The 24,348-nt window shown below is 41.5% G+C and overlaps 2 protein-coding genes across 4 annotated transcripts in view; both read left to right on the forward strand.

Moving 5' to 3' along the window:
* The first annotated feature begins 525 nt into the window (after nucleotides 1-525).
* Nucleotides 526-7,747, forward strand: LOC112221684 (protein FAM3A). 3 transcript variants are annotated; one of them, XM_024383918.2, is made up of 10 exons: nucleotides 526-625; nucleotides 1,371-1,425; nucleotides 1,556-1,663; nucleotides 2,532-2,567; nucleotides 2,744-2,867; nucleotides 3,452-3,510; nucleotides 3,658-3,708; nucleotides 3,965-4,049; nucleotides 4,516-4,642; nucleotides 5,318-7,747. In XM_024383918.2, exons 2-10 carry the CDS (start codon nucleotides 1,413-1,415, stop codon nucleotides 5,414-5,416), a joined length of 702 nt encoding a protein of 233 aa, XP_024239686.1. In that variant the 5' UTR covers nucleotides 526-625; nucleotides 1,371-1,412; the 3' UTR covers nucleotides 5,417-7,747. The 3 variants fall into 3 exon arrangements, with proteins under 3 accessions (XP_024239686.1, XP_024239685.1, XP_024239687.1); XM_024383917.2 differs by lacking the exon at nucleotides 526-625 and adding an exon at nucleotides 655-1,111; XM_024383919.2 differs by lacking the exon at nucleotides 526-625 and adding an exon at nucleotides 662-1,111 and having other exon boundaries at nucleotides 2,532-2,555.
* Nucleotides 7,748-8,201: 454 nt separating this feature from the next.
* Nucleotides 8,202-24,348, forward strand: part of si:dkey-151g10.3 (serine/threonine-protein kinase WNK2) — a 75,581-nt gene continuing 59,434 nt past the window's right edge. The window contains 1 exon segment of the mRNA XM_024383905.2: nucleotides 8,202-8,880. The gene's annotated coding sequence lies outside the window, so the exon portion shown is untranslated.

The following is a 24,348-nucleotide window of genomic DNA, read 5'->3' on the forward strand; positions in this document are numbered from 1 at the left end:
GAACTGCTTCTCCAATAGAGATCTCCGATAACGCTTGTAGGCGATGTCATGGCAACGTTGGCTAGCTAAGCTCATAGATGCGGTAAAAAAAAGTCAATGAACTTGACCAAAACAATGGAATTGCCATGGAAACGCGTGGGTGAAAGGGCGGTTGGGGAAACCGGATCAATACGGAGAAATACGTCATCGGGTCTAACGGTCGAATCGCACCGAACAGTCCTTCAATTCAAAGGCACTCCTTCGATGTAAAGGTGTTTTTGACAAAAATGAAAATGTGTCAGTCTGTCACTTTCAGGAGGTTGGAGTAATACCATGTTCAACTACTTAAGACGTTGCCTCGAATCTAGAAAATTAACAACTAAGGAATCATTTTTTTCTTCTCTCACTGACTTCTGAAAACCCAAAACCCGGCCTGTTCATCTTGTTCGGTCGAGCAAGCGTTCCCGAAAGTCTCGCGATATTGCATCTCTGTGTTTAGAAACTATGTGATGGAATTGTCTAACTAACAATACTCCGTTACCCGGGGTACCGGGCCATGCAAATCGAATTCGACCAATGTTGCCAGAATTTACGTTAGAGCTGGTGCTCTTCTTAAGTCAGTTTTTATACCGGTTTAGACTAGGGGGTAAGTGTATTTCAAGTCATATTTTTTTTTTATTGAGTTTTTCTAATCCATTCTCGCTTCATATTAGTTTATGTAATGCATATGGGTGAAGATATCCCATCATATTGTCAACATGTTTTTATGTAGCGTAGAAAAATTAACGCGCGGATGATAAACGAGCCCATGTTGCGCATACCCGTGACCGACGTCATCGACAAAATATAAGGCTCAAAACGAATCCGGAAAATCGCAAGCTTGATGAAATAAACATAAATCCTGCGTACTTGTCAAAACTGGAACGAATCAAACCTTAGAGATGGTCAACTAAGACGTCCAAATCATATTTCATTGGCTTACTTTTTTGCTTCAAAGTGTGGCTTCCCAGCAAATGTGTATTTTCACGAGGGGAAAGTCTTGAGGTTTCCTTGGAAGAAATAAAGTCCCAGGTGACGAACTGGCGATTTACCAGCTGGGACAATCGATTATTCATCCTCTTTTAGACAATAGGTAGGAAATCGATACACTAATCTCAATGAAAGTTTATATATATTGTACGGTGGTTGGGTGTTGCTACTTTGCCCTCCTTGCAGTGGGCACCTTCTCTTCACTCCTCCCCCATTTGTCTTATCGAATCCATCTCGTTGGTAGAGATTACTGTAATTTGATAAATGTATCATTTTAAGATTTCAAACATCATTGTTCTCCAGTGAAAAGTGCTTACTGACGTTACTATTAGTCTCCGTTTCATTGTTTTTTCTATCCCTAGGACTACTTGCCTGTCTGCCCTTGCTTCTGAAATAAATAAATAATGAGATTGGCAGGTAAGAATTGATATCCTTACCAAAATTGTCTGTGTCATGTGTGAGAAGGTGTGTGTGCGCCCATCTATCTAATGAATGTAATGTACTGTTGTTGATCATTCTAATGTAATGATTTGTGTTTGTGTGCCAGGGCCAATGCGAGCTGTGGCTGTGCTGCTATTGCTGGGCCTCACATGGGTGTTAGCCAGCTCCATACTCGGAGGGGACAGCAGCTCATTGGTCAAACACTTCTTCAGTGGTAAGAGACAACCCCACTGCTGTTCTCTGTATGTATGTTTTATAATCTACATGTTTTGGATTGAGCCCAGTCTTGATGAAACATAGCTGACCAGTGTGCATGTGAGATTTGGTTCTGTGTGCTGAAATAATATTGAACTAAACTGAACTTTGATCAAACAGTGTAGGAGAAAATTCATGACTATGGTTGATTTTTCCAGTGTCTAGACTGTTCTCCCAGAAGTAAACATAGGGTTAATTAATAGACATGTGTAGGCAGAATAAAGGCTGCGCTCAGGTGAATGGACAGAGCTGGATAAACAAAGAGTTAACCATTGGACACATCATAACAAAACATAAGCAGAACATGTGTGCCTTAGTTATTTAATATAGGCACCAAAAGCCATGTATCTGTAATAAGAACATATGTTTGTACCAACCAAGTATTACTAGAAAAGCACTTATTAGGAAATTATATATGCAATAAATGTATATATTTTTTTGTACTAACACTATGGTGCCGCCACCAATATAATCTAAACTGAGCAGATGTGAGCGTTAACAAGCAATAATTGGGACCGGAAGATAATGGTGGTGAGAGGCCAAGGGGTGTTAGTCATCTACATAGAGGGAAGTTACCATGTGTGTTATTTGAAGATCGATATTTATAAACGCCTCTGAGGTCTGTAATAAGAAAAGTCTGTTCTTCCATGGAATTGCTCGGCTTTGTTACTTTTTGTAATAAAGTCTTTGAATTTACAAGCTCCGATATCTGGGAAATATTTGACTCATTATTTCCACGACAACAGTTATAAGAATTGACAACATTGCTGATTCAAGCTATGATTCAGTTGATTGATTGTGTCATTCCCTGTTTATCTTTTCTACAGGGACAAACGAGGAGCCAACAGCTGGTATGTGGCAAGGTTAAGACCATTATTTACAGTGGCAATCACTTAGTTTGAAGCGTTGTATTTTGGAACCTTTCAATGCCAGTGGGACAGTGCTAATTTATGTCCCTTAGTAGAGAACCATATTCCCCGCCTGGGTACACTTTCATTCTATTGTGCTAATTCAGGTCTGCTCTCTTGCCCTCTTCCAGAGACCAAACCACGCAGGTACAAGTGTGGTCTGTCGGCTCCATGTCCTCAGAAACATCTGGCCTTCCGTCTTGTCTCTGGAGCCGCCAACGTCATTGGGCCCAAAATCTGCCTGGAGGATAAGATGTGAGAATTTTTGTCTATCAATCACACTCTCTCTCGCCAACTCTCTCCATCCATCTCTCTCCATCCATCCATCTCACTCTCTCTACCCCTTCTTTGTTTTTGTTATTTCTCCCATCTCTCTCTCTTTGCCATAATCTCATTTAAACCAGGCCTTAAAGTTTGCCTGAAGAGCTGAATGCAAGTATTTAATAATAATAAATTACATTTTATTTCTTTGTCTGACTTGCTGTCTTTCTAGCCTTGTCCCAGATCTTTGTGCAGTCTTGCCAACTCCTATGATCAATGACCATATGAGTTGGCAAGAAAACACAAACAGATCTGGGACCAGGCTAGTCCATCAATCTGGTGGTTTTGTCTGTAGCATCATCCCTTCTTTCTGCCTTTCATTCTGTTCGTGGCGAGTTTCCTGAAAGCTTAGTAGCTCTAAGCTCATCTCTCATCTTTTGTCTATTGCCTACAGTGGGTTTAGGATGGTCTTAGTGCTACAAAGCTTTTGGGAAAACCGACACCTGAACAGTATGTTGACAATAATTGTGCTCTTGTACCCTTCTCGCCTCCCAACCTCTCCTATTTCTCCCCCTCAGCCTTGTGAGCAGTGTCAAGAACAATGTTGGCAGAGGACTAAACATTGCTTTAGTAAATGGTAAGAAATTAGAATCTCACTCATACTAATACAAATCTTGATAAAGTAAAATTTTCCAATTGAGTTCTGAATAGTGATGCTTGATTAACTGTTGAATTATGTGTGTACTCATTTCTTACACCACTACTTCATGTTTCTGCTCTTCAGGGGTATCGGGAGAGCTCTTAGACACTAAATCTTTTGATATGTGGGCAGGAGGTGAGAGGATTAAACTAGCTAATATTAATGTGCTGTTCTGTGAAATAAGGGGTACAACTGGGGCCGGTTTCCCGGACAGTGATTAAGTCTAGTCCTGGACTAAGAAGTACTATCAGTAGAGAATCTCCATTGAACATGCTGTTAAATCCAGAACTAGAATCAATCTGTGTGCAGGAAACCAACCCATGTTGTTCTGATAAATCCAGGTGTTTAACCGTTCCCCTTTTAAGACATCGTCTCTGTCCTACATTCTCAGATGTAACTGACCTATTGAAGTATCTACGGCCCCTACATGAGGGAACACTTGTGTTTGTAGCTTCCTTTGATGATCCTGCCACAAAGTAAGCGTCCAGAATATTCTTTCTCCACACTCGACCCCACCCACCCCCAGAGAGTTGTTAGTGTAGTTTCTGCCCCCCTGACACTGCTAAGTGAGTTCCAGTCACATGCAAAGCTTTTAACACTGGTTATTACGCCCTGTGGCACACGCACAGAATTCTGGAGGGGCGAGTTGTTTTAGTTTTGCTTAGCAAAACCAGATTAACAGTGAAGTACACCATTACAGTACAGCTACATCTAAAAATGTACATTTGCATCCTGGCAACTTTTAATGCAGTTCTGTATGTCTTGAAAAACAACTCTTAAGGGACAAAGATTAACACTACTCTGACTAAAAAGCATACTTAATGGAGAATCTCCACTGAAAGTTTCCAAGACCAGGCTTAATATTTGTCCAGGAAACTGTCTCGTAATGGATATTATGGACATTATAGCCTACTTGACTGTAACCTAATGTGTCTCTGTCAGGTTGAATGACGAGGCACGTCGTCTGTTTGAGGAGCTGGGTAGCACAGTAGTGAAGGATCTCACCTTCAGAGACAGCTGGGTGTTTGTAGGAGCCAAGGGAATCGAGAACAAGAGTCCTTTCGAACAGGTAGACTATCTTTACCTTAAGCCACATTTACGCAACTTAAACGGTGATCCTGCATACTTAGAATTGGGTGTGCTTGACCATGTGTATGCGTGAGATGAGGAGACATGACCTCTAACACATGAGGCACCTGTACACTCACCGTTCTCTTCCTTGTATCTCTGTCCATAGGTAATATATCTATGGCTCTGTCAGTGTGTTTGTTCTGTAAAGCAGGGGTTCTCAATCTTTTTTGGGTTCGGGGACCCCTTTTGTGTTTGCAAATTCATCAGAATTCATCATCGGAACACAACTGGTTTGTGATTTTTAAAAACGATTACAAGAAGTTTTACTATGACGTCTGCTGCAGTACATGGCTGGACGAACCAAGTCTTGGGCCCGGGTAAAGAGAATTTACCAGGCATCGGAGAGATTTTGCAGTTCAAGCTAATTTCCTGCCATTCTTCTCATTTTGTCATCGGGCAGAGATTTTTTTTGTTACAGCTTTAATGCTAATATCCTGCAATTCTACACAGTTTGCCACTGGGCAGAGGGAACTTGGCAGTTTTAAAGCCTACATTACAGTGCATTTATGTTTACATTTTTTTTTTCTCAATTATATACTTTTGTACGGACCCACTTTGAGAACCCCTGCTGTAAAGCCTAATGTTCATGCACTCTCTGTCTCCCTCCCCCTAGCGTATGAAGAACAGTAAGAGCAGTAACAAGTATGAAGGCTGGCCGGAGTCTCTCGAAATGGACGGCTGTATCCCCCTCCGTGCCCCCTTAGAGAATTAAACACTCTCAGCAGGTACATGTATCCCTTCCTCCACTCTCTCCTAATGAGTGCACACTCATCATCATGGATTTAACGATGGTGGGACCCCTCCAGCCAATGCTTAGGCCCGACACCGATCCAATGCTTTTAATAACGGGGAGTGTGCAAGACAAGTGCACATTTTGGGAGACGGGTGGAGTGTTGGAATGCAGACCGTTTAAGGACTAGCACCTTTTGAGACCCAATGTTTCTCTGGTTCTAAGGTTAGCAGCACATATCTATTTGAGAAACTGTTGCAGCAGAAGCATGGACGATGATTGTTTGACTTCCTCGATTTCCAGGCTTCGTCGCGTTCATTCTGATTAGTGAGACTTGGGATGGACTGGGACCAGAATTATATATATTTTTCTTTCATTGAGGCCCCTGTTATTAGCCAAACAATGATCATTTTGTGCAAAAACAACAATTTAAAACAGGCCGACTGGTCTTAAGATGGACCAGCCCATCTGGCATTTGTCAGAACTGCCCTATGGCCAGTCTGTCCCTGATGAGACTCAGGAGTATGGTATTGGTAATGTAAGACAACAGTTAAGTTGGACAAAAAAATGCTCTGTTACAAAATCATGGAACTACAGGCTCCTACAATACTTTTTCTGTTTTTGGTCAAGTAACACATGCTGCAAAGGACATCCCTTGATTGATTGGAATCTCACTGTGACAATGCTGGAGCTCAATAGGCTAGCTTGACTGATGGTTGAAGCAACTGTTTGCACTTGACATCTGAACTTGGCATTTATTTAATCATTTGAGGCCTAATAACTTTGCTGAAATAACAGGTGACCACAGATAGAGGAAAGGGATATTTCAGAGACTAAATGTTTGATGACCAAATGCATAGAAGTGGAAAAAGGTTTAAGAAAAATACATGTAAATGCTTGATAGAAATGAATAACTGAAACAAGTAATGTCTGTTTAAAAAAAGAAGAGGCCAGAGAACACTGCCTATCTGAATGGACATTGACCAGAATACAATTTAGGTATAATAGATAGTAAGTAGTTTGAGCAATATGTTATTGCTGGCTGTTCTAAGATCTGTTTTGTGCTAAATTAAGATGCATTCATATTTTGTACCCTAGGTTTAATATAGAAAATTAACGATTTTAATTAAGTTGTGGCTGTCTGCTATAGTGCCAACTCCTTGTCATTCATTGTCATGTCAAACATTTGGCTTGACAATGGGCAAGTGCAATTGAGTTGCAAGGGGCACAAACACATCTGGGACCAGGCTAAAGTGCTGAAAATTCCCACCTTTTATAGATAACTTGCTGTGCAGCAATCATTGTTTGTTTAGCAAATATATACAGTGTCTTTGAGTAATCTTGTGTATTTGACGTGGAATAGAACTAGCCTAGTCTAGAATCCTAAAGAAACTTGTTTTTACACCTCGTAGGCTATATTCATGAATTGTACACTAGAGTGACGACATTAGTGCCTAAGATAAATATTCTCTTTTGAAATTGTACTGTTAGGTAAACAACACTTTCCACGTGTCTCAGGCCTTGTCTTTTTTGTTATTTGTGTAACTTTATTTGCATTTTCAAAGACAATCTCTTTCCCTGGAAAAAGTTTGATATTTATCTCAGTTTCCTCCTCTTTGAATTTGATAGTAAAATATACATGATTTGTTGCATTTAGAATACACTGAAAACAAGCGAACCATAATGTTTTAAGTTATTCAGAAATAGACAAAGTGCTATGAAACCAAGTGTACTGTAGAATTCTTAATATTCATTTTTGTGACAAACTATTTTGTAAGTTATTAAAAGATCTCAATATTCTCTGTGTGCTGTGCGGTTTAGCCTGAGTGCCAGTCTGTGCTATCATATGCCAAATCCTTGTCAATGATTGTCATGGCTTGGCAATGGAGTTGGCAAGAGCACATACAGATCTGGGACCAGGTTAGCTGTGAGTCAGTAAATTAAAATACTACCTAGAGTGTATTTTATAGGCAATCCTTTTGTGAAGTATGAGTGCATGTTAAGTATGTATTAGGCAATTACTGTCATGCCTTATGGGTTGATGTAAGACAATATGAAAGATTGAATAAGCTCATGTCAGCTGAACTTAAAGATCAGATCGTATGTATCAAGTGTTGCCGAGTAGGAGTGCTGATCTAGGATCAGGTTCCCCTTGTCTATGTTGGGCAAAACTGGTCCTAGAGCAGCACTCATACTCTTTAGACACATAACACATACAGTACAGCCCCTGGTCCCTCCTGTCCATGTAATCGTGTGAATTATGCTTAAAAAATAAATCGATCAGGACTCAGACGCTTGATACATGCAACAGCCCTAGACCTGTGGGAAATTGTTCATGTATAATGTCGCATCATGCTTCAGTCTTGCACTGTGCAGCGACAGCGGTCATTTCATTAGTACACCAGGGGGCGCCAAAATACTTGTTCATATTGCACTTGAGCCTCTTTATAGATGGGTTGGTTGTTTAGCAACAAAACCAACGCGTGCGCAACTATGGGACAAAATACGGTTGTCTTAGATATATGTAAACTATATTTCGTCTCCAATGTTTGAAATTAACTTGCACTTGTCTCTCAAATAAATCGTTACAGTTGGTTGAATAGCTGGCGATGTTTTTGTTGCCATATTAGCATTGACATGAAATCAGTCAAAACAAGACATGCTATCAACAACAAAATGAAAAACTAGCTAAAAACCAATCACTTACGATTCAACACATGGCCATTTCTTGCATTTGTTGGTGGCTATCTGTCCATCCAGAATCACAACAACTCGCGGACTTGTGCCACCGTCGAGCTTGCGTGTGCCGCCCTCTTGTGGCCCTGTTGGGTAGCGGTGGCGTGCGCACATCGGACGAGCCTGTGGCAAGTGCCTCCGCGGATTGTAGTGAGGAAAGGAGAAGCCCAGCAAGCGTATGCGGTTACACCTTGTACACAGATGGCCGCGTGACTCGTATCTTGTCTATTAGGTACACAAATTAACGTCTGAAGGTATACGCACGTATAGGTAGATATACATGAATATCTCGCCACAACGAAGGCTGACGGGGAAATATGTAATCAAACCAACGAAAGCCAAGCATCTTTATGGCAGCACGTAGACATACCGCCTGCACCCGTATAGACTGAGACTCGACGACTCGAGTGTGGATTTTCAAGTTTGGATTTACCAACAGGCAGCACCAAGGGGAAGCTACAATTTTTAAAAGGATATAATTTGAAAACGTGTCGTATCTTGCCTATTTTGAGGGAATATTGTTTTTAAACAATTAATGGCAATGAAGTGTAATTTTAAAGGTCGCTTGAGCAACGCTTGAAATATTTTGGTTAGCTATAGAGCTACATGACAGGAATATACATTATAGGGCTTTAGCTAGCTTGCTAGCTGTCTGGTACCAGCTTGCCTATAATACATCCGAACGGACGTCAACGAGATGATACATTTCGGTAAGTGCAGTTTTCTTTCGACATTTATTTCTATTGCAATGTAACACATTTCCAACCCTGCTTTGACCGCTTGGAATATAATGTATGTTTCTATTCACCGGGGTAGTTTAGCTGTTACAATGTGTCATCACCGAGATATCTGATTGGGGTTTTAAATGCTCCCAGGCGGTGATATCGGGTCAAATTGTCATATTTTACATGCAGCACATGGTAGACTACAATGTTCATAAATTATTTCAAAGGCTACCGGTACGTTGTTTACGTTCTGCCAGATTTTAGTAACGTGGGCGGGGATAGCCTGGTATAATGCCATCAAATGTATTATTTGCCAATTGATTTATACGTTAGCTTAGCATCCCCTGCTTAAACAACGAATGTATATTGTCATTATAACGTATCCATTTATGTTTTTTGTTTGGGGGGGGGGGATTTCAAACTTTGCTATAATTATAAATGATATCAAACCTTCGCTCGCTGGAGCCTATTTTAGACTACATCCTTGTCCCCCTGCTACTGCTTCGTACATTGTTGCAGCAGCCAGTGGAAAGCAAGAAAAGAAGGCTTTTGAGGATGGATTTGCCCTTGCTGTGTTAATGGTAAACAATGTCCGGCTGTAGGCTGCAAACGCTATAACGTTGCCATTTGCTTTCTAGGTTATGATTAATTAATAATCAGTCAGTGTGTTTGTTGTCTGACGACTGCCACACCAGCCCCTATACGACAGACGGTCTATAGAAAGGACTGTCTATATAAATTATTGGCTGTAAATGACAAGTGCGTTTGTAAGTCAAAATTGGCTCGGTAAAATTATTATCCTTTTTTTTGCTATTTAAACAAATAGCAATATTCTTTCCTGACGCCTATTTTTGGTTATTCGCTTCAGGTAGACTATTTGATGGGCAAACAACTTTTTGAGGTTTGATGGAAATGAAAAGTAATCACTTGGGATAGTGGACCTTCATATAATGCACTTTTTTTTTTTTTTTTTAACGGGAGAGTCAAAGCACTGGTTATGAGTTGGATTGGATTAGCCCACAGGGAGTAATAGCACATGGGTTTTGTCTGAAATGGTACCCTATTCCCTATATGTAGTCCACTTGGAATGGGGTGCCATTTTGGATGCTGCCATGGTCTATAATAGCGATGTGCTCAATTCATTATCAGACCATTCCTCCTTAATAGAAATGTTGATGGCTTCATGTTGAACCCTTGAATACAACCACTGAAAGCCATAATGAGTACAGCATCCATATTCTTAATAAATCGCAATACCAAAATGAAATGCTATGAAACCGTTTGCTTCAGAGGTGATGCTCTCTGTAGCATAGAAATAGAATAAGTACCCTATCAAATTCCTATGACTTGAGATGCTTCTGCCATTCTAATCATTATTTTTCTATCTGCAGTACAGTATCAGGCTCATCCATCCACGCATGGGAGAGCGCTCCAATAGTTGTGTCCTTTAAGCCACTTTAGTACTCTTTGTTTGTCTTAAACAATTCAGTTCAAACGTGATCAGCTTATCCTCGGTCAGTTGTAATGATGTGTAATAAGACAAAGGACTGATTTCATCCATGGATAGGAAGAAGCTCCAGGAATAGCAAGTCACTAGTCATGTGTAGTGGGCCTAGTAATAGCAATAAAAGAGCTCATTCATCCATTGTGATGGAGCTTGAGTAGATAAGAGTTTGATGCGTGGTAATACAATAAAACCGGTTGATCCATCCATTGTGATGAGAGCTCCACTCCAGTAGTCGGCCTAAGCCACTTTAGTAACATGTTGTAATCCTGACTCATCATGTAGCCATCTGCTGATTATGGCTCTCTCACCTGGATTAGATAGACTGTTCAGTGGGGAAGGAGAAGAGGGGAGAGAGGACAGGAGAGGGTGTGAAAGAGTCAGATAATTATCTAACCATCTATTATCCTGCTCTTTCTCTCTCTCTCTTGCTCTCGCTCTCTCTTGCTCTCGCTCTCTGAGGGATCTGGTAGTGAACGGTCCACTGTGCGCTTGATACCTTCACTACCCTCTGTCTCACATGCTTGACCTGGATTTGACAAAAATAGTTGCTGTGTTTTTCAGCCCTTTGGTTTCCCTAATGGGTAGAGTACAATCATTGTGTTCGATTCAAGAATCAAAGTTCAGTTTTGAGTTTTTCAACACATTTCCAACTCCCAGTCTATCTGTAGATGCAGGACAGGAGCAACATGTCAAAGAGTCGGATACTGTGATGTCGATTTATTATGGAGAGGAAGGAAGTTTAACTTTGATTTTATATTTTCAAAGTCAGATAAGGTGTTTTATGTCCATTTGATCCTCTCTTCTCAAGAAAGATGATTTTTGTATACCGTGGTGGTGGTTGTTGGACAGTCTGCTGTTTGTGTACAACTGCACATCACAGTTAGCCTAACTGTCTCAGGTGGGTTATTTACCAGTGTCTCTGTTCATCTCATTATCCATCCCACCTCTGGGCCAAAGTCTAACCAGTAAAATTAATGAAGCTGTTACGTTAATCATGTATTGATATCGGACAGTTCCAGTTACGTGCATGCCTTTCAAGTTAGGATTTGACCAGTAGCCTCTGAATGAATTCCAGATTCCTGGTACTTGTTACTTTGACCAATAGAACACATGCTTTCATCTCATCAAAGTACTATATTCCTATTGGTTCTCCTTAGATTAGCTCCCAAGTGGCGCAGCGGTCTAAGGCACTGCATCTCAGTGCTAGAGGTGTCACTACAGACCCTGGTTCGATTCCAGGCTGTATCACAACCATCTGTGATTGGTTTTTCCCACAGGGCAGCGCACAATTGGCCCAGCGTCGTCCGGGTTTGGCCGGGGTAGGCCGCCATTGTAAATAAGAATTTGTTCTTAATGTTCTTATTAACTGACTTGCCAAATTAAAATAAAGATTGAAATGTAAATTCAGATGTATGAAAGATACCGTGACACTGTAGAAATGCTCCTGCAGTTTTATCGTGCAACGTTTCCACCCCAAGGTCTTCGTCAGGCTGAGCTAATTTTTATGGCCTTATTTTGCCTGCTGTCAAGAGTACAATGTAGCAACGACTCTTTTATTAAAACTTTTCTTTCCAAAACGCACACCTCCCTGGCGGTCGGTTTTTGTTCTCTGCTCACGTGATTAATCAGCCAGAGATAATGAGCAATGCTTTAACGAACTTAGGGCAGTTACGGTGGCCATATTACCGCCATACCAGTGGTCACGAGTTATGACCACAGTCAAATTCCACGTGGCCACGGTAATTAGGTATCTCGGAGCTCTGATGCTGCTGATTTAGTAGCCTACCAAACTTGCTAACTGCCTGGTACTCAGCACTCTATTGTCCCTCTAATCACTCTGACATCAATGCAAATGTAATTGAAAATCTAATCAAACACTTCATGAGTGCTCATGTTGCGCAACATTTCTATAGACTATGCAATTGCGTGAGCTTTCTATAGGCTAGCCATACTATATTTATTTCTCAAATTTCCTAATATTAAGCACATTGCTTCGCTTTACAACAGGAGTATAGCCTACCTGGTTGGCAGGAAAATGAACCATGGGAAAAGCGTCCCCCATTTTTTTATTTAAGTGCATAGTCCTCCATTCGCTATTTAAGTGCATAGATGACATGTTTTTTTTCTCTATGCCCCTTTCTCTCGAGATGCATGAAACTAATATCACACACACATATAATTTAGTATATGTGAAGACGACATTAAATTAAGAATAGGCTAATATTGTCACCCATCAGACTATCACTTGTGAATGATGCCCAGCTTATGCAGGCAAGAAACAGCTCGTACTTTTTCAAATCATAGTTGTACACCTCATGTATCCTAGCCCATAGGCCTATATGTTTTGGTAAGGTTTGTATCACAACTAAAGTGGACAAATAACTTCTTAAAATGAAGCACATTAATCCGCTTTATAACTTGTATGCCAGTTTGGGGAAGAATTTTCACCATAAAAATGCAGCTTTATAATAAAGCGTTACATGCATAATCACATTTGCCGTCACTTTTCCAGCTAATTCATTGCATTTTGGAACATTCGCTCTTATAGCCTACAATGTGCACATTGCTGGGCTTATAATGTGAAAAAATAGCTTAATAGTTTATAAAAAAAATAAAACGATCAGCCTCATTGCTTTTAAAACATTTTTTGATGTGAGTGTTTGTATTAATTTGGGATCTATCGCATCACACAACTGTCCCAGAGTATGTTTGGAATATTTATTTCTTGCACAGTTCTAACATCTTAAATATGTGCCTCAGAATTAGTTTTACAGGGATTTGGGCAGTTGCATCCCCGATGTGTCTGTCTTCTGTCACTTGTAGCCTATTTCTTAGCTGAAATGCCTGTGAGAAGGACCCGATCATGTGACGGGCATTGGCTACATCTGAGAGAGCCATGTGAGTGAGAGGTGCTTCGGAACACGGCAGCCGGGAGATGGACATTTATAATTAGCCTATTATATTCAGCCCAAGGGCACGACGGCCACATAAGGCATGGATTTTTAGGGGGCATTACAGCCACACAAGGAGGATGCCGCTGGGAAATTATCAAGTGTTTGTCAAATTGTGAATGAGAGACTGATGAAGTGTGTGCAGATTGTGACTTTTTTCAGATCATTAGTCCCTTCATGCAGCCTTAGAATGTATTAAACATCAAAACATATTACCCAACATTTGTATCACTACTAAAGTGGCATAAATAACTCTAAATTAAGCATATAAGAGGACCTGTTTCTTTGTTAATCGCTCAACACAGAATAGCTGCATGTGCGCACTTCCTTTGAAATAATTTGGAGAAAATATCCTTTCCATTTTATTCATTGTGTTCAATTTTATTCTTCATACTATAAAATAATACCATGGAATTTGAAACAAATCTTGTCTGCTAAATGAACTAGTGTAGCCCACAGCCATATGGCATAGCCAGATCAGGGCCTAACATAAGGACAACTTAAGAATGTGCTATTCTGGTCTTCTGAAATGGCTTCTGACATTCTGACATTTTCTTTATCATGTTACTTTAGAATAAATAATGGATTTATTGTGATGGTGTAGGCTATATTACATGGATTTATTAGACTTTTAAAAATGTAGATGTTCCAAAGGTCTGCTTCAGTGGCTTGTAGGCTATGCACTATGCTAAATGTGTTTATGCTAATTAACGGTCAATTACAGTGAGACCGGCAGTTATTTGCTTGACAATCACCGGCTGACAAAATGTCATGAGCCCTAAATGAGTTTATGAGAATTCCTCTGTCCTTGTTCCCGTCCCCATATTCACCCGTGTCCCCCCCGTCCCCATATTTACCCGTGTCCCCCCCGCCCTCTCTCGTGCCTCGTCCCCTCCCCTGTCTTCCCCCTCCATTCATATCCATGCATGTCTCCCCTCCAACCCAGAAGGGTTTGAACCAATAGCAAACTTATGAGGGTTCCTCCATCCGTGTCCCCCGCTCACTCCCCATGTCCCCATCCATCCCTGTCTGTCTGCCGTGGGTTTGAACCCACCAATAGCAAGGAGTGATAGATCAGCGTGGCGGTGGCATCTGGGCACCAAACTCAAAGAAATACAACCACTAGAACAGTATCTAAATTCAAGTCAATGATGCCATAATGAGTGGACCGGCATTGATTTTGTGCAGTGATTCTATTTCTATGACTGCTGTGCCCTGGACAGTGCAAATCATCTCAGGGCAAAACTTGCAGAGCTTCTACTCCTTATGCTCCCTGTCACACAGTCAAGTCACTCAGACTGTAGTAATATTTCTTTGTTAATGGAATCCAATCTCTCCACTCATTTTTCTCTACGCCCATTCCAACCTCTCTCATTCCTATCTGACTCTCATTTGTCTTTGTAATTGTATTTTTCTCTGTCCCACTCCTCCCTGTGCAAACGGTGGTTGTTTTTGTTCAAGCAGAAATGTAGCTATAGTCACTGCTTTCATTCACACACACTGGTACATATTTTATCAGGGAAAATCCCCTCCAACCCCCTTTTTGTCTGTGTCACCCCCCTCTCTTTCTCTGCTCTTGTTCTCTTTCACACACACATTTTTCCCACCCCTTCAAACCATCCAGCCCCCTCCTGCCTGCGGTTTCTCTCTCTCTCCTCCTTTCTCTCTCTCTCTCTGTCCCCCCTTTATTCACACTTTTCATCAAACTCATGTCCCAACATCTGTCTCCCTCCCAGTCACACACACACACAGCCCCCAATTACATGCACAAACACACACGCACTAGTAATGGGAAGTTCGGCTCTTTTTGCTGACTCAGATTTTTTTTGACTAGTTCAGTCAAAAGAACAGCTCTTTCGACTCATTTCATTCATTTTAATCAGTAATGCCCAGAGCACGCAGGACCCCCTACTGCTGAACTGAAAACTCTAAAGTCATGATTCTATAAGCCTCTCGTTTACCATAGGGGGCACGCAGTGCCCCGTACCAGTGAACTATGAACTAAAACTCAGGAGTCATGATTCTATAAGCCTCTCGTTCACATGGCAGTCAACATAGGGGACTTATTGGAGCTGTCATTTGTGACTGAGACTTGTAAAAGTGTGATTTTAATCAATGTACATTTGTTTATTTCTAGGCATACAAATAAGATTCTTTCTTGATACATTTGAAACAAGGTCTAGTTGTGGCCTCAACCGGACTAGATTGTGAACGACTTTTTGCGGAATGCATTGCTTGACTGCTGTGGGGGTGATAAGCACAATATTGTTTGCGAACTGCAGCCCCGCCAAACAATCTGTTCTCGAGTTTGAGTTTTTTTAAGCGGAGTCTGTGTATGCTTTGGTTCTATAAAGCTGTGTCCATCATAGCATTCAATAATCAATTTATTGACATATTGGACCATGCGATCAATTATCAGTTCTTAACATTTTTCTTCTTTATGCTGCCTGCAGTGTGATCTATTTTCCTGTGAACATATGATAGACGGTTGTTGGTCGTAGCACGTCTCTGAAGCCACTGAGTCGGAGGTGCGTGTATTAATCCTGCTGTAGGACTAGCAAGTAAAACGAATGACTAAAATTAACCAGTCACTCAAAAAACAAATGACTCTCGAGTCAGTAAAAAGAGTCGTTCAAAAATAATGACTCGTTCGCGAACTGCGCATCTCACTCACACACACACACACACACACTGGCATGCACCCCCATTCCCCTGGCTCCTCCTTTGTCTGCCTGACTAAATCTACAGAGGCCGTTCAGTCCCAGGGGATTAATGTGTGTATACCCACAAAGGGAGGGATGAAAAGAGGCAGGGAGGGAGGGATGAAACGAGACAGGGAGGGAGGGATGAAACGAGGGAGGGATGAAAAGAGGCAGGGAGGGAGGGAGAAATGTACCACAGTGTTAGTTTGCAGTTTAGTGTGAGAGAGGGACCCTCAGTCTATTCTCCATATCTAACTATGTGATTGAGAGTGTGGTAGCCTAAATTATGTGATTTTGTTTCCCATGTTTGAATTGTCCTGTAAAATGTTCAAACTTTGACTTCCAGTTTCTTTAGAGGAGTTGCGGGTCAAATGAAAGGAAGCAATAACCCATACTGTAAACTTTTCGCAATAATCAACTGAATGTGCCATGGTGATTTTTGCTGTGCATTTCAAAAAACTATTAGGCCTTGTTATTAGCACGACTGCAGGTGTACATACCGATATGCTCCGTAAAGGGCCTGGAGGGACAGGGAGGCAGAATACAGCATGTATTGAATGTTCACATCTCATTACACGTAAGCCTAGTTGATGTAACTGCATTACTGCAAGGCTGAATGGTTGGGATTCAGACCAGTATTGACATGTGATTGCAAACATGTGCCTTCACACAAAAACACAGGAGTTGTCTCAAATGGCACCTATTCCCTATATAGTGCACTACTTTTGACCAGATCCCTAGGCACATTATTGACCAGGGACCTGGTCAAAACATTTGCACTTTACAGGGAATAGGGTGCCAAACGCTAGTTTTTGTCAGGGCTCTGGTCAAAAGTAGTGCACTATATAGTGAATAGGGTGCTTTTTGGGACAGTGCCGTGGTGGTTTAACATTTTCTGCCTACATAGGCGGTCATTTGCCAGGTGTCAGGAAATTCCTTTTGACATTCATTTTTTATATATATATTTTTTAAGGGGACATGTTTGTGTGTGTGTGTGTGTGTGTGTGTGTGTGTGCGCACATGCCTGTATGTGCGTGAGTGTACGTTACACACGTCTGTGTGTGTACGTGCATATTTGTGGGTGTGTTTGTGTGTGAGAGAAAGAGGGATGGGCTGTGTGAATGTGTTTGATGCACTGTGATAACTGTCCGGTATGTGGATGTGGCGGTCATTACATAGGAACTCCTTACATTACGGAACACTTGGAAATAAGCTGTTGTTTAAAGGGGAACTTCCCTTTCTGTTGTTTTGTCTCCTGCGCCGCCCATTTCATGCTGAGGCCTTACCAATCCATGTCTGTCTGATTCATAGACTCACTTATATAGTATGTTTGTCCCCACTGTCTGTGGTCTCTTGGTATGTCTGTCTAACCTGGTCCTAGTTCTGTTTGTGCTGTCTTGCAAATTACCATAGAAGTTGGCAGGAGAGCACAAACAGAACTAGAACAAGGCTAATGTATGTCCCATAGACTTACATAATACGTCTGGGGATCACCACAACCACATTGGTTCCGTTTCCTAGTTTAAACTTAGATCTATTGATAAAGACGAAGACCACAATCAGATGTTGGACTTACCTTACCTTTCCACGATACGGCTCGGGTAAGAACTGTAATGTGAGGGGAATACGTCAGTTAAGAGGTTTGGAAGAATATTACTGTCTCGCTCCCATTAGGCTAGTAGATACTTACTTGACTAGACAGCCATTAGACAGAGTAGTCCAATGGCATGTTTCCACAACAATAATGGCTTTTGTGCGCTATATAGAAAAAGGGCCTATACCTTTCATCTTTGTCTCAATCCTCATGCTGCACACTGGAGTTCTATTCTTTAGTCAGATGGCGGTTCTTGCCTTGCAGTAGGGCTTATTACTGTACCGTATAGGTCTTAGTAGATGTCTTTGCCTGCTTCTGGAATGTAACTGAACTGGAATTCTTTCTCGTTCTCCTACCTTCATGGTGTCCCTGGCACTTAGTCTAGGGTCTCCTCCCTTCATGGTGTCCCTAGCTGTTAGTCTAGGGTCTCCTCCCTTCATGGTGTCCCTAGCTGTTAGTCTAGGGTCTCCTCCCTTCATGGTGTCCCTAGCAGTTAGTCTAGGGTCTCCTCCCTTCATGGTGTCCCTAGCAGTTAGTCTAGGGTCTCCTCCCTTCATGGTGTCCCTAGCTGTTAGTCTAGGGTCTCCTCCCTTCATGGTGTCCCTAGCTGTTAGTCTAGGGTCTCCTCCCTTCATGGTGTCCCTAGCTGTTAGTCTAGGGTCTCCTCCCTTCATGGTGTCCCTAGCTGTTAGTCTAGGGTCTCCTCCCTTCATGGTGTCCACTAGCAGTTAGTCTAGGGTCTCTCCTCCCTTCATGGTGGCACTAGCAGTTAGTCTAGAGTCTCTCCTCCCATCATGGTGTCCTTAGCAGTTAGTCATGAGTCTCTCCTCCCTTCATGGTGTCCCTAGCAGTTAGTCTAGGGTCTCTCCTCCCTTCATGGTGTCCCTAGCAGTTAGTCTAGGGTCTCTCCTCCCTTCATGGTGTCCCTAGCAGTTAGTCTAGGGTCTCTCCTCCCTTCATGGTGTCCCTAGCAGTTAGTCTAGGGTGTCCCTAGCAGTTAGTCTAGGGTCTCTCCTCCCTTCATGGTGTCCCTAGCAGTTAGTCTAGGGTCTCCTCCCTTCATGGTGTCCCTAGCAGTTAGTCTAGGGTCTCCTCCCTTCATGGTGTCCCTAGCAGTTAGTCTAGGGTCTCCCCTCCCTTCATGATGATCCTAGCAGATAGTCTAGGGTCTCTCCTCCCTTCAAGGTGTCCCTAGCAGTTAGTCTAGGGTCTCCTCTCTTCATGATGATCCTAGCAGTTAGTCTAGGGTCTCCCCTCCCTTCATGATGATCCTAGCAGTTATTCTAGTATCTCCTCCCACCTTTGTACTATTGTATCACTCATTTGAGTGACAGGTATTGATATTGTGGATTCTGATTCTCAGAGAGGACATGCTTGACTGGATGTTGAGTAATTGTGATAGGATATGAAGGAGACATATGGTTGTAATGAGCTTCTGTTAGTCCCCATGTGGTGAGTAAACGTTGACATTTTAAATGTTGGGGTATAACAACGTTACAATTACGTTTTTAAAAAACTTACTTTGTAACCTCTTCCCCTGGTAAATTGCAACTACAGAGAGAGCTGACTGGTGCATGTGACTACTTAGATACCTTTTTAAAATACTTTTCTTTCTGAACAAGATAGGTAGCCTCCCAATGCCATATGTAGGCTATTCAAATGAACAAGTCATCACAACTGACTGTTCTGAACAAGCTGTTATGTAACACTATACAGGGGTGGTGGTTGACAAGAGTCTTTAGCACCATACTGTAGCTGTGTCCCGTTGCACATGAATATCAGTGTAGGCTAACTGGAGTCCTGAATAGCTTACCTCCTTACATGTACCTACACCTGCACACACTCCTGGACAGACTCATTCATTTACTACAGGTCTTACACTTTTCACTTCCTCACTTCCCTCAACATTTCTTTAGTTATTGATAACTTAATTTAACAGTGGATCGCTTCTTTAGTGTCAGTGTTGGGCTCGATTCAGTTTTAAACTGTGTAAATTCTGGAAGCCTATTGTTTTCTTTTGAGAATATTTCAGCTACATTTTAGAGCTCAAGAGTGATCAATAACTAGGCTTACTTAGCACATTGCCCATTTATCATGTAAAAAGTTGAGATTTTGCCCTGACAATTTTCTTTATGAACAGTACTGTATATTTGTAAAATGTATTAGGCTATTACTGTGTAATAGAGTAGCTACAAAAACAAGTTGACAGACACCGTTAAGAGTTTACAGATTATTGGCTGCTATGACAGGGTCGGAAAATACCTGACACCTAGAGACAGAGTGACAGAGATTTTTCTGCAAGGGAAACCACACACCCACACACAGACAGAGAGTGAATTATTACAGCAATTCAAATGGTTGTGCGTGTGTGTGTATGTACAGATGTAGGATCTTAATTAGGGTTGCAAAGGGTCGGAAACTTTCCGGTAAAATTCCGGGATTTGTGGACTTTTTCTTAAATTCATCAAAAAAGTTAGCTCATAACAGTGAACCTTTTTTTTGTGAGATACACAAGGCAATTCTAGGTCTTGTGGCATATTTTGGTTAAACTATCCCCAATTCAATAGAATTGCAACCCTCTGCATGCACAGTGCATTCATCCATCACATGTACAGCTGATTTTCAAGATCTTGCACACTAATGAGAACTATTTATCTGTACATGGAATTGTATTCTTTTTTTTTTAAATAATTTTTTCCTAATCTTTATAGGAAAATGCCACCGGTACTATATGATGTGTGGAGACATTTCACTGCAGCTAATGTAGAAGGAAACGCTGTGTACATTTGCAAATACTGTGCGAAATCATATGTGAAGAATGCAACAAAGATGCAGAATCATCTGGCCAAGTGCATAAAGTTCCCTCAGCACTCACAACAAGCAACCTCTGACAAAAGTCCCTCTACTTCTATTCAAGGGGAAAATGAGGAATCAGACACCTTATCGATAGAAACAACTCATGGTCTTCCTTGAATCAGAAGTGTCTTTGAATCAATGGAGGAACGTAGTCAGAGAAATGCTGATGAATGTCTTTCTCGAGGCTGTGTATGCAACTGGTTCACCTCTGATGCTCACAGACAATGTGTATTGGAAGAAATTTCTGAATGTTCTTCACCCAGCATACATCCCTCCAACCACACATGCTTTATCTACTCATTTGCTGGATGCAGAGTTCAACAGAGTTCAAGTGAAGGTCAAGCAAATCCTAGAGAAAGCAGACTGTATTGCAATCATTTCTGATGGGTGGTCGAATGTTCGTGGACAAGGAATAATTAACTACATCTCAACCAGTATTCTACAAGCGCATAGACACAAGGGACAACAGACACACCTGTCTCTACATTGCAGATGAGCTGAAGGCAGTCATCAATGACCTTGGACCGCAGAAGGTATTTGCACTGGTGACAGACAATGCTGTGAACATGATGGCTGCTTGTTCTAAAGTGGAGGATTCCTACCCTCACATCACACCCATTGGCTGTGCTGCTCATGCATTGAATCTGCTCCTCAAGGACACCATGGCACTGAAAACAATGGATAAACTCTACAAGCGAGCCAAGGGAATGGTTAGGTATGGGGTCATAAAGTTATAGCAGCAATCTTACCTCACCAAGCAAAATGAGAAGAATAAGAGCACCACATTGAAGCTGCCCAGCATCACCCGTTGGGGTGATCATCACCAGTCTGCTGATATGGGCAGCTCCATCAAGAGGATCCTCCTGGATGATGTATTTTGGGAGAGAGTGATAAGCAGTCTGAAACTCCTGAAGAAACCTATAGCAGTAGCCATTGCATGGATTGAGGGAGAGAATGCCATCCTGTCTGATGTTCAGACTCTGCTTGCAGATGTAAGAGAAGAAATCCATACTGCCCTGCCCACTTCACTGTTGCGCCAAGCAGAGGAAAAAGCAGTTCTGAAATGCATCAAAAAGCGTGAAGACTTCTGCCTGAAGCCCATACCCACCACAGCGTACATGTTTGACCCCAAGTATGCTGGCAAGAGCACCCTGTCTGGTGCAGAGATCAACAAGGCCTATAGTCTCATCACTACAGTGTCTCGCCACCTTGGCCTGGATGAGGACAAGGTTCTTCGCAGTCTGGTAAAGTACACTTCCAAGCAAGGGTTTTGGGATGGAGATGCAATATGGCAGTCGTGCCAACATATCTCATCAGCCACCTGGTGGAAGGGACTTTGTGGATCTGAGGCTCTTTCCCCTGTTGCCTCCATCATCCTCCAAATCCCACCAACATCAGCCGCCTCAGAGCGCAACTGGTCCTTGTTTGGGAACGCACACACCAAAGCACGCAACAGGCTGACCAATACAAGGGTTTAAAAATGGGTGGCCATCTGGGCAAATTTGAGGCATTTTGAGCATGACAACGAACCATCCTCAACAAGGTTGGAAAGTGACAGTGAAGATGAGGCCTCAAAGTCTTATGTTCAAGAGGTGGACATTGAGGAGGCCCAGGGAGAAGACATGGAAGACAACCAAAGCTTTAGTTTCTAGACTATCACTTTACAGAAGTGTTTGTTGAAAATGTTTTTGGGAGATGTGATGGATCATGCAATATTCCCTTTATTTTTTTGTTCAGTGAAATTATCCCATGTGAAGAGTCAACTCATTTAATTAAAGTTAAATTCGTAACAATTTTTTTTTTTAAATTTCTATTGGAAGGATTTATTCATTTGCAATTATGTCTACTTATGATAAGGTAAAAGGTTGGTTTCTTTCTTCATATGATCTGGTAAATATATCCAATGCAAAAAACATCTACATTTAAATGGTATTAATATCAATTGATTTATTTCCATTAATTTTCAGATATGCCTGTTAATTCCCATATATTCCTGCGGAAAGTTTTCACCTCTGAATATTCCCCAAAATGACCCTAATCTTAATTCGACCTATATTGGCACAGCAAAATAAAAATCCTGCAGCAACAGCATTTGAACATTTAGTACATAATGTTGCTTGATTGGTGATTAGGCTATTAGCTGGCCAAAAGTAGGCTATACGAAAAGTGCATTTGTGTTAATGTAATTCGTGTTAGTGTGGGTTTTAAGTGAATTTATGTAAATCACAAAGTTAATCTGTATTTCTTGCTTTGCAGGAAAATTCTCAGCAATAAAAGAGATCAAATTAAGATCCTCCATCTGTGTGTGTGGTAATCTATTACCCTTCTATAAAAGGTTGTGTGTTAGTAGTGGAGATCCCGTCTGATCAGTTTCACTCACTGTCTGTCTGGTGGAAGTGGACACCATTGATGGGCAATTCAAATTCACTTAGCCAGCCCTACTGACTGTCATTGAATAAATTAATGAAGTATATTGGCGGGCACGAAATGACATGCCTTACTAACTGCCTGGGCAGTGTTGCTGTGCTGACGATAATGATTATGATGAATGTGTGTACTCTACATATATTACCCCCATTGTGCCGATCTTTGGCGTTCACTCCAGTTCAATTTGATTAGGGCTGTGTCCGAAGTAGCACCCTATTCCCTTTATAGTGCACTGCATTTGGCCAGAGCTCATTTGACCAGGGTCATATATAGGGAATAGGGTGCCATTTGTGATGCAGTTTATCCCCCTCTGCTCATGAATGACTCATGCAGAAATGCTCCATAATACCGCCTCATCTATCCAGTTTTGTTTATCATCACAATAGGATCTAGCACCACTATATTGATTTAATGGTCTTCACTGAACACAACTACAGTTGCAACACACTCATAAACTTCCGATTGGCAAGCTGATTAACGCAAAGCAAAGCTGGGCATGATCGTCTTCAATTAAAGATTTCTTAGTTGAAATAGTTTACGGAGTCATTGCGCAACACTTTATAGGGGGTGCTGGGCTGTAGGAAACTGCAATCCATTTCCTTAGTTGAATCAGCAATGCTACTCTAGCCCTTAACAGAGGTTAGGCTGTCATCAAGGTTTTTGATTTTTTTTCTCAGAGTAGGCCATAAACATCTAAAGTCTAACCATACTTGGGAGACTTGTGGCATGGCCTGTGCTTACGCTATCTAATTAGCATAATTAATCACCTTACGGTCTTCATCATTTACCCACAAACACTGGGAATAATGCCATCTTTGACAATTTCGTCCAACATGAAGTATTAGCCAGTATCCAATTACTAGAGAATTTCTTCAGCAGGCTTATGATGGTTGAAACTGAGTGGACCTTTATCTCGGTTTCGGCTGGCTGCGAAATAAAGGCTTTCTGTGATTTTTAAAAGATCAAGTTTGGCTGGATACAACACAAACGGCAGGAATTTAAAAAAATGCATTGCAAAGAAATGCCCTGTTCCAGTCCCTTGCAAAAAAGGCAATCAACACTTGAGGTGGAATAGACACTGGGGAAATGCATGGGAATAACACCATAAATTGGTGTTAACCAGGCAGTATTTAAAGTGTGCAATTAGGATTTGGTTACATTCAAAATGATGGAACCATTTCCTTCAAGGCTTGTATGAACATTTCCCCATTTTAATGAACATCGGATTTGGTATGATTTTAGACACTGACCAAGCATCCTTTGACAGTCAGTATTGATTGTGGAAATGAGTATAGAGTCCCAGTAAAAAATAATTTATTGATTCTTCAGAATCCTCTCAGGCCTGCCCTCTCTGTGCCTCTGAAACTGTTCTGTTGTGTGTGTGTGTGTGTGTGTGTCCTCTGAGCAGAACATCAA

This window comes from Oncorhynchus tshawytscha, linkage group LG22, assembly GCF_018296145.1.
Source record: "Oncorhynchus tshawytscha isolate Ot180627B linkage group LG22, Otsh_v2.0, whole genome shotgun sequence".
Classification (NCBI taxonomy): Eukaryota; Metazoa; Chordata; class Actinopteri; order Salmoniformes; family Salmonidae; genus Oncorhynchus; species Oncorhynchus tshawytscha.

Bases quoted from the DNA above. Each gene is read 5' to 3' on its own strand.
- LOC112221684 (XM_024383918.2), top strand. The intron at 2,568-2,743 runs GTTAAGACCATT...GCCCTCTTCCAG, and splicing joins AACAGCTGGTATGTGGCAAG to AGACCAAACCACGCAGGTAC. The intron at 4,050-4,515 runs GTAAGCGTCCAG...TGTCTCTGTCAG, and splicing joins TTTGATGATCCTGCCACAAA to GTTGAATGACGAGGCACGTC.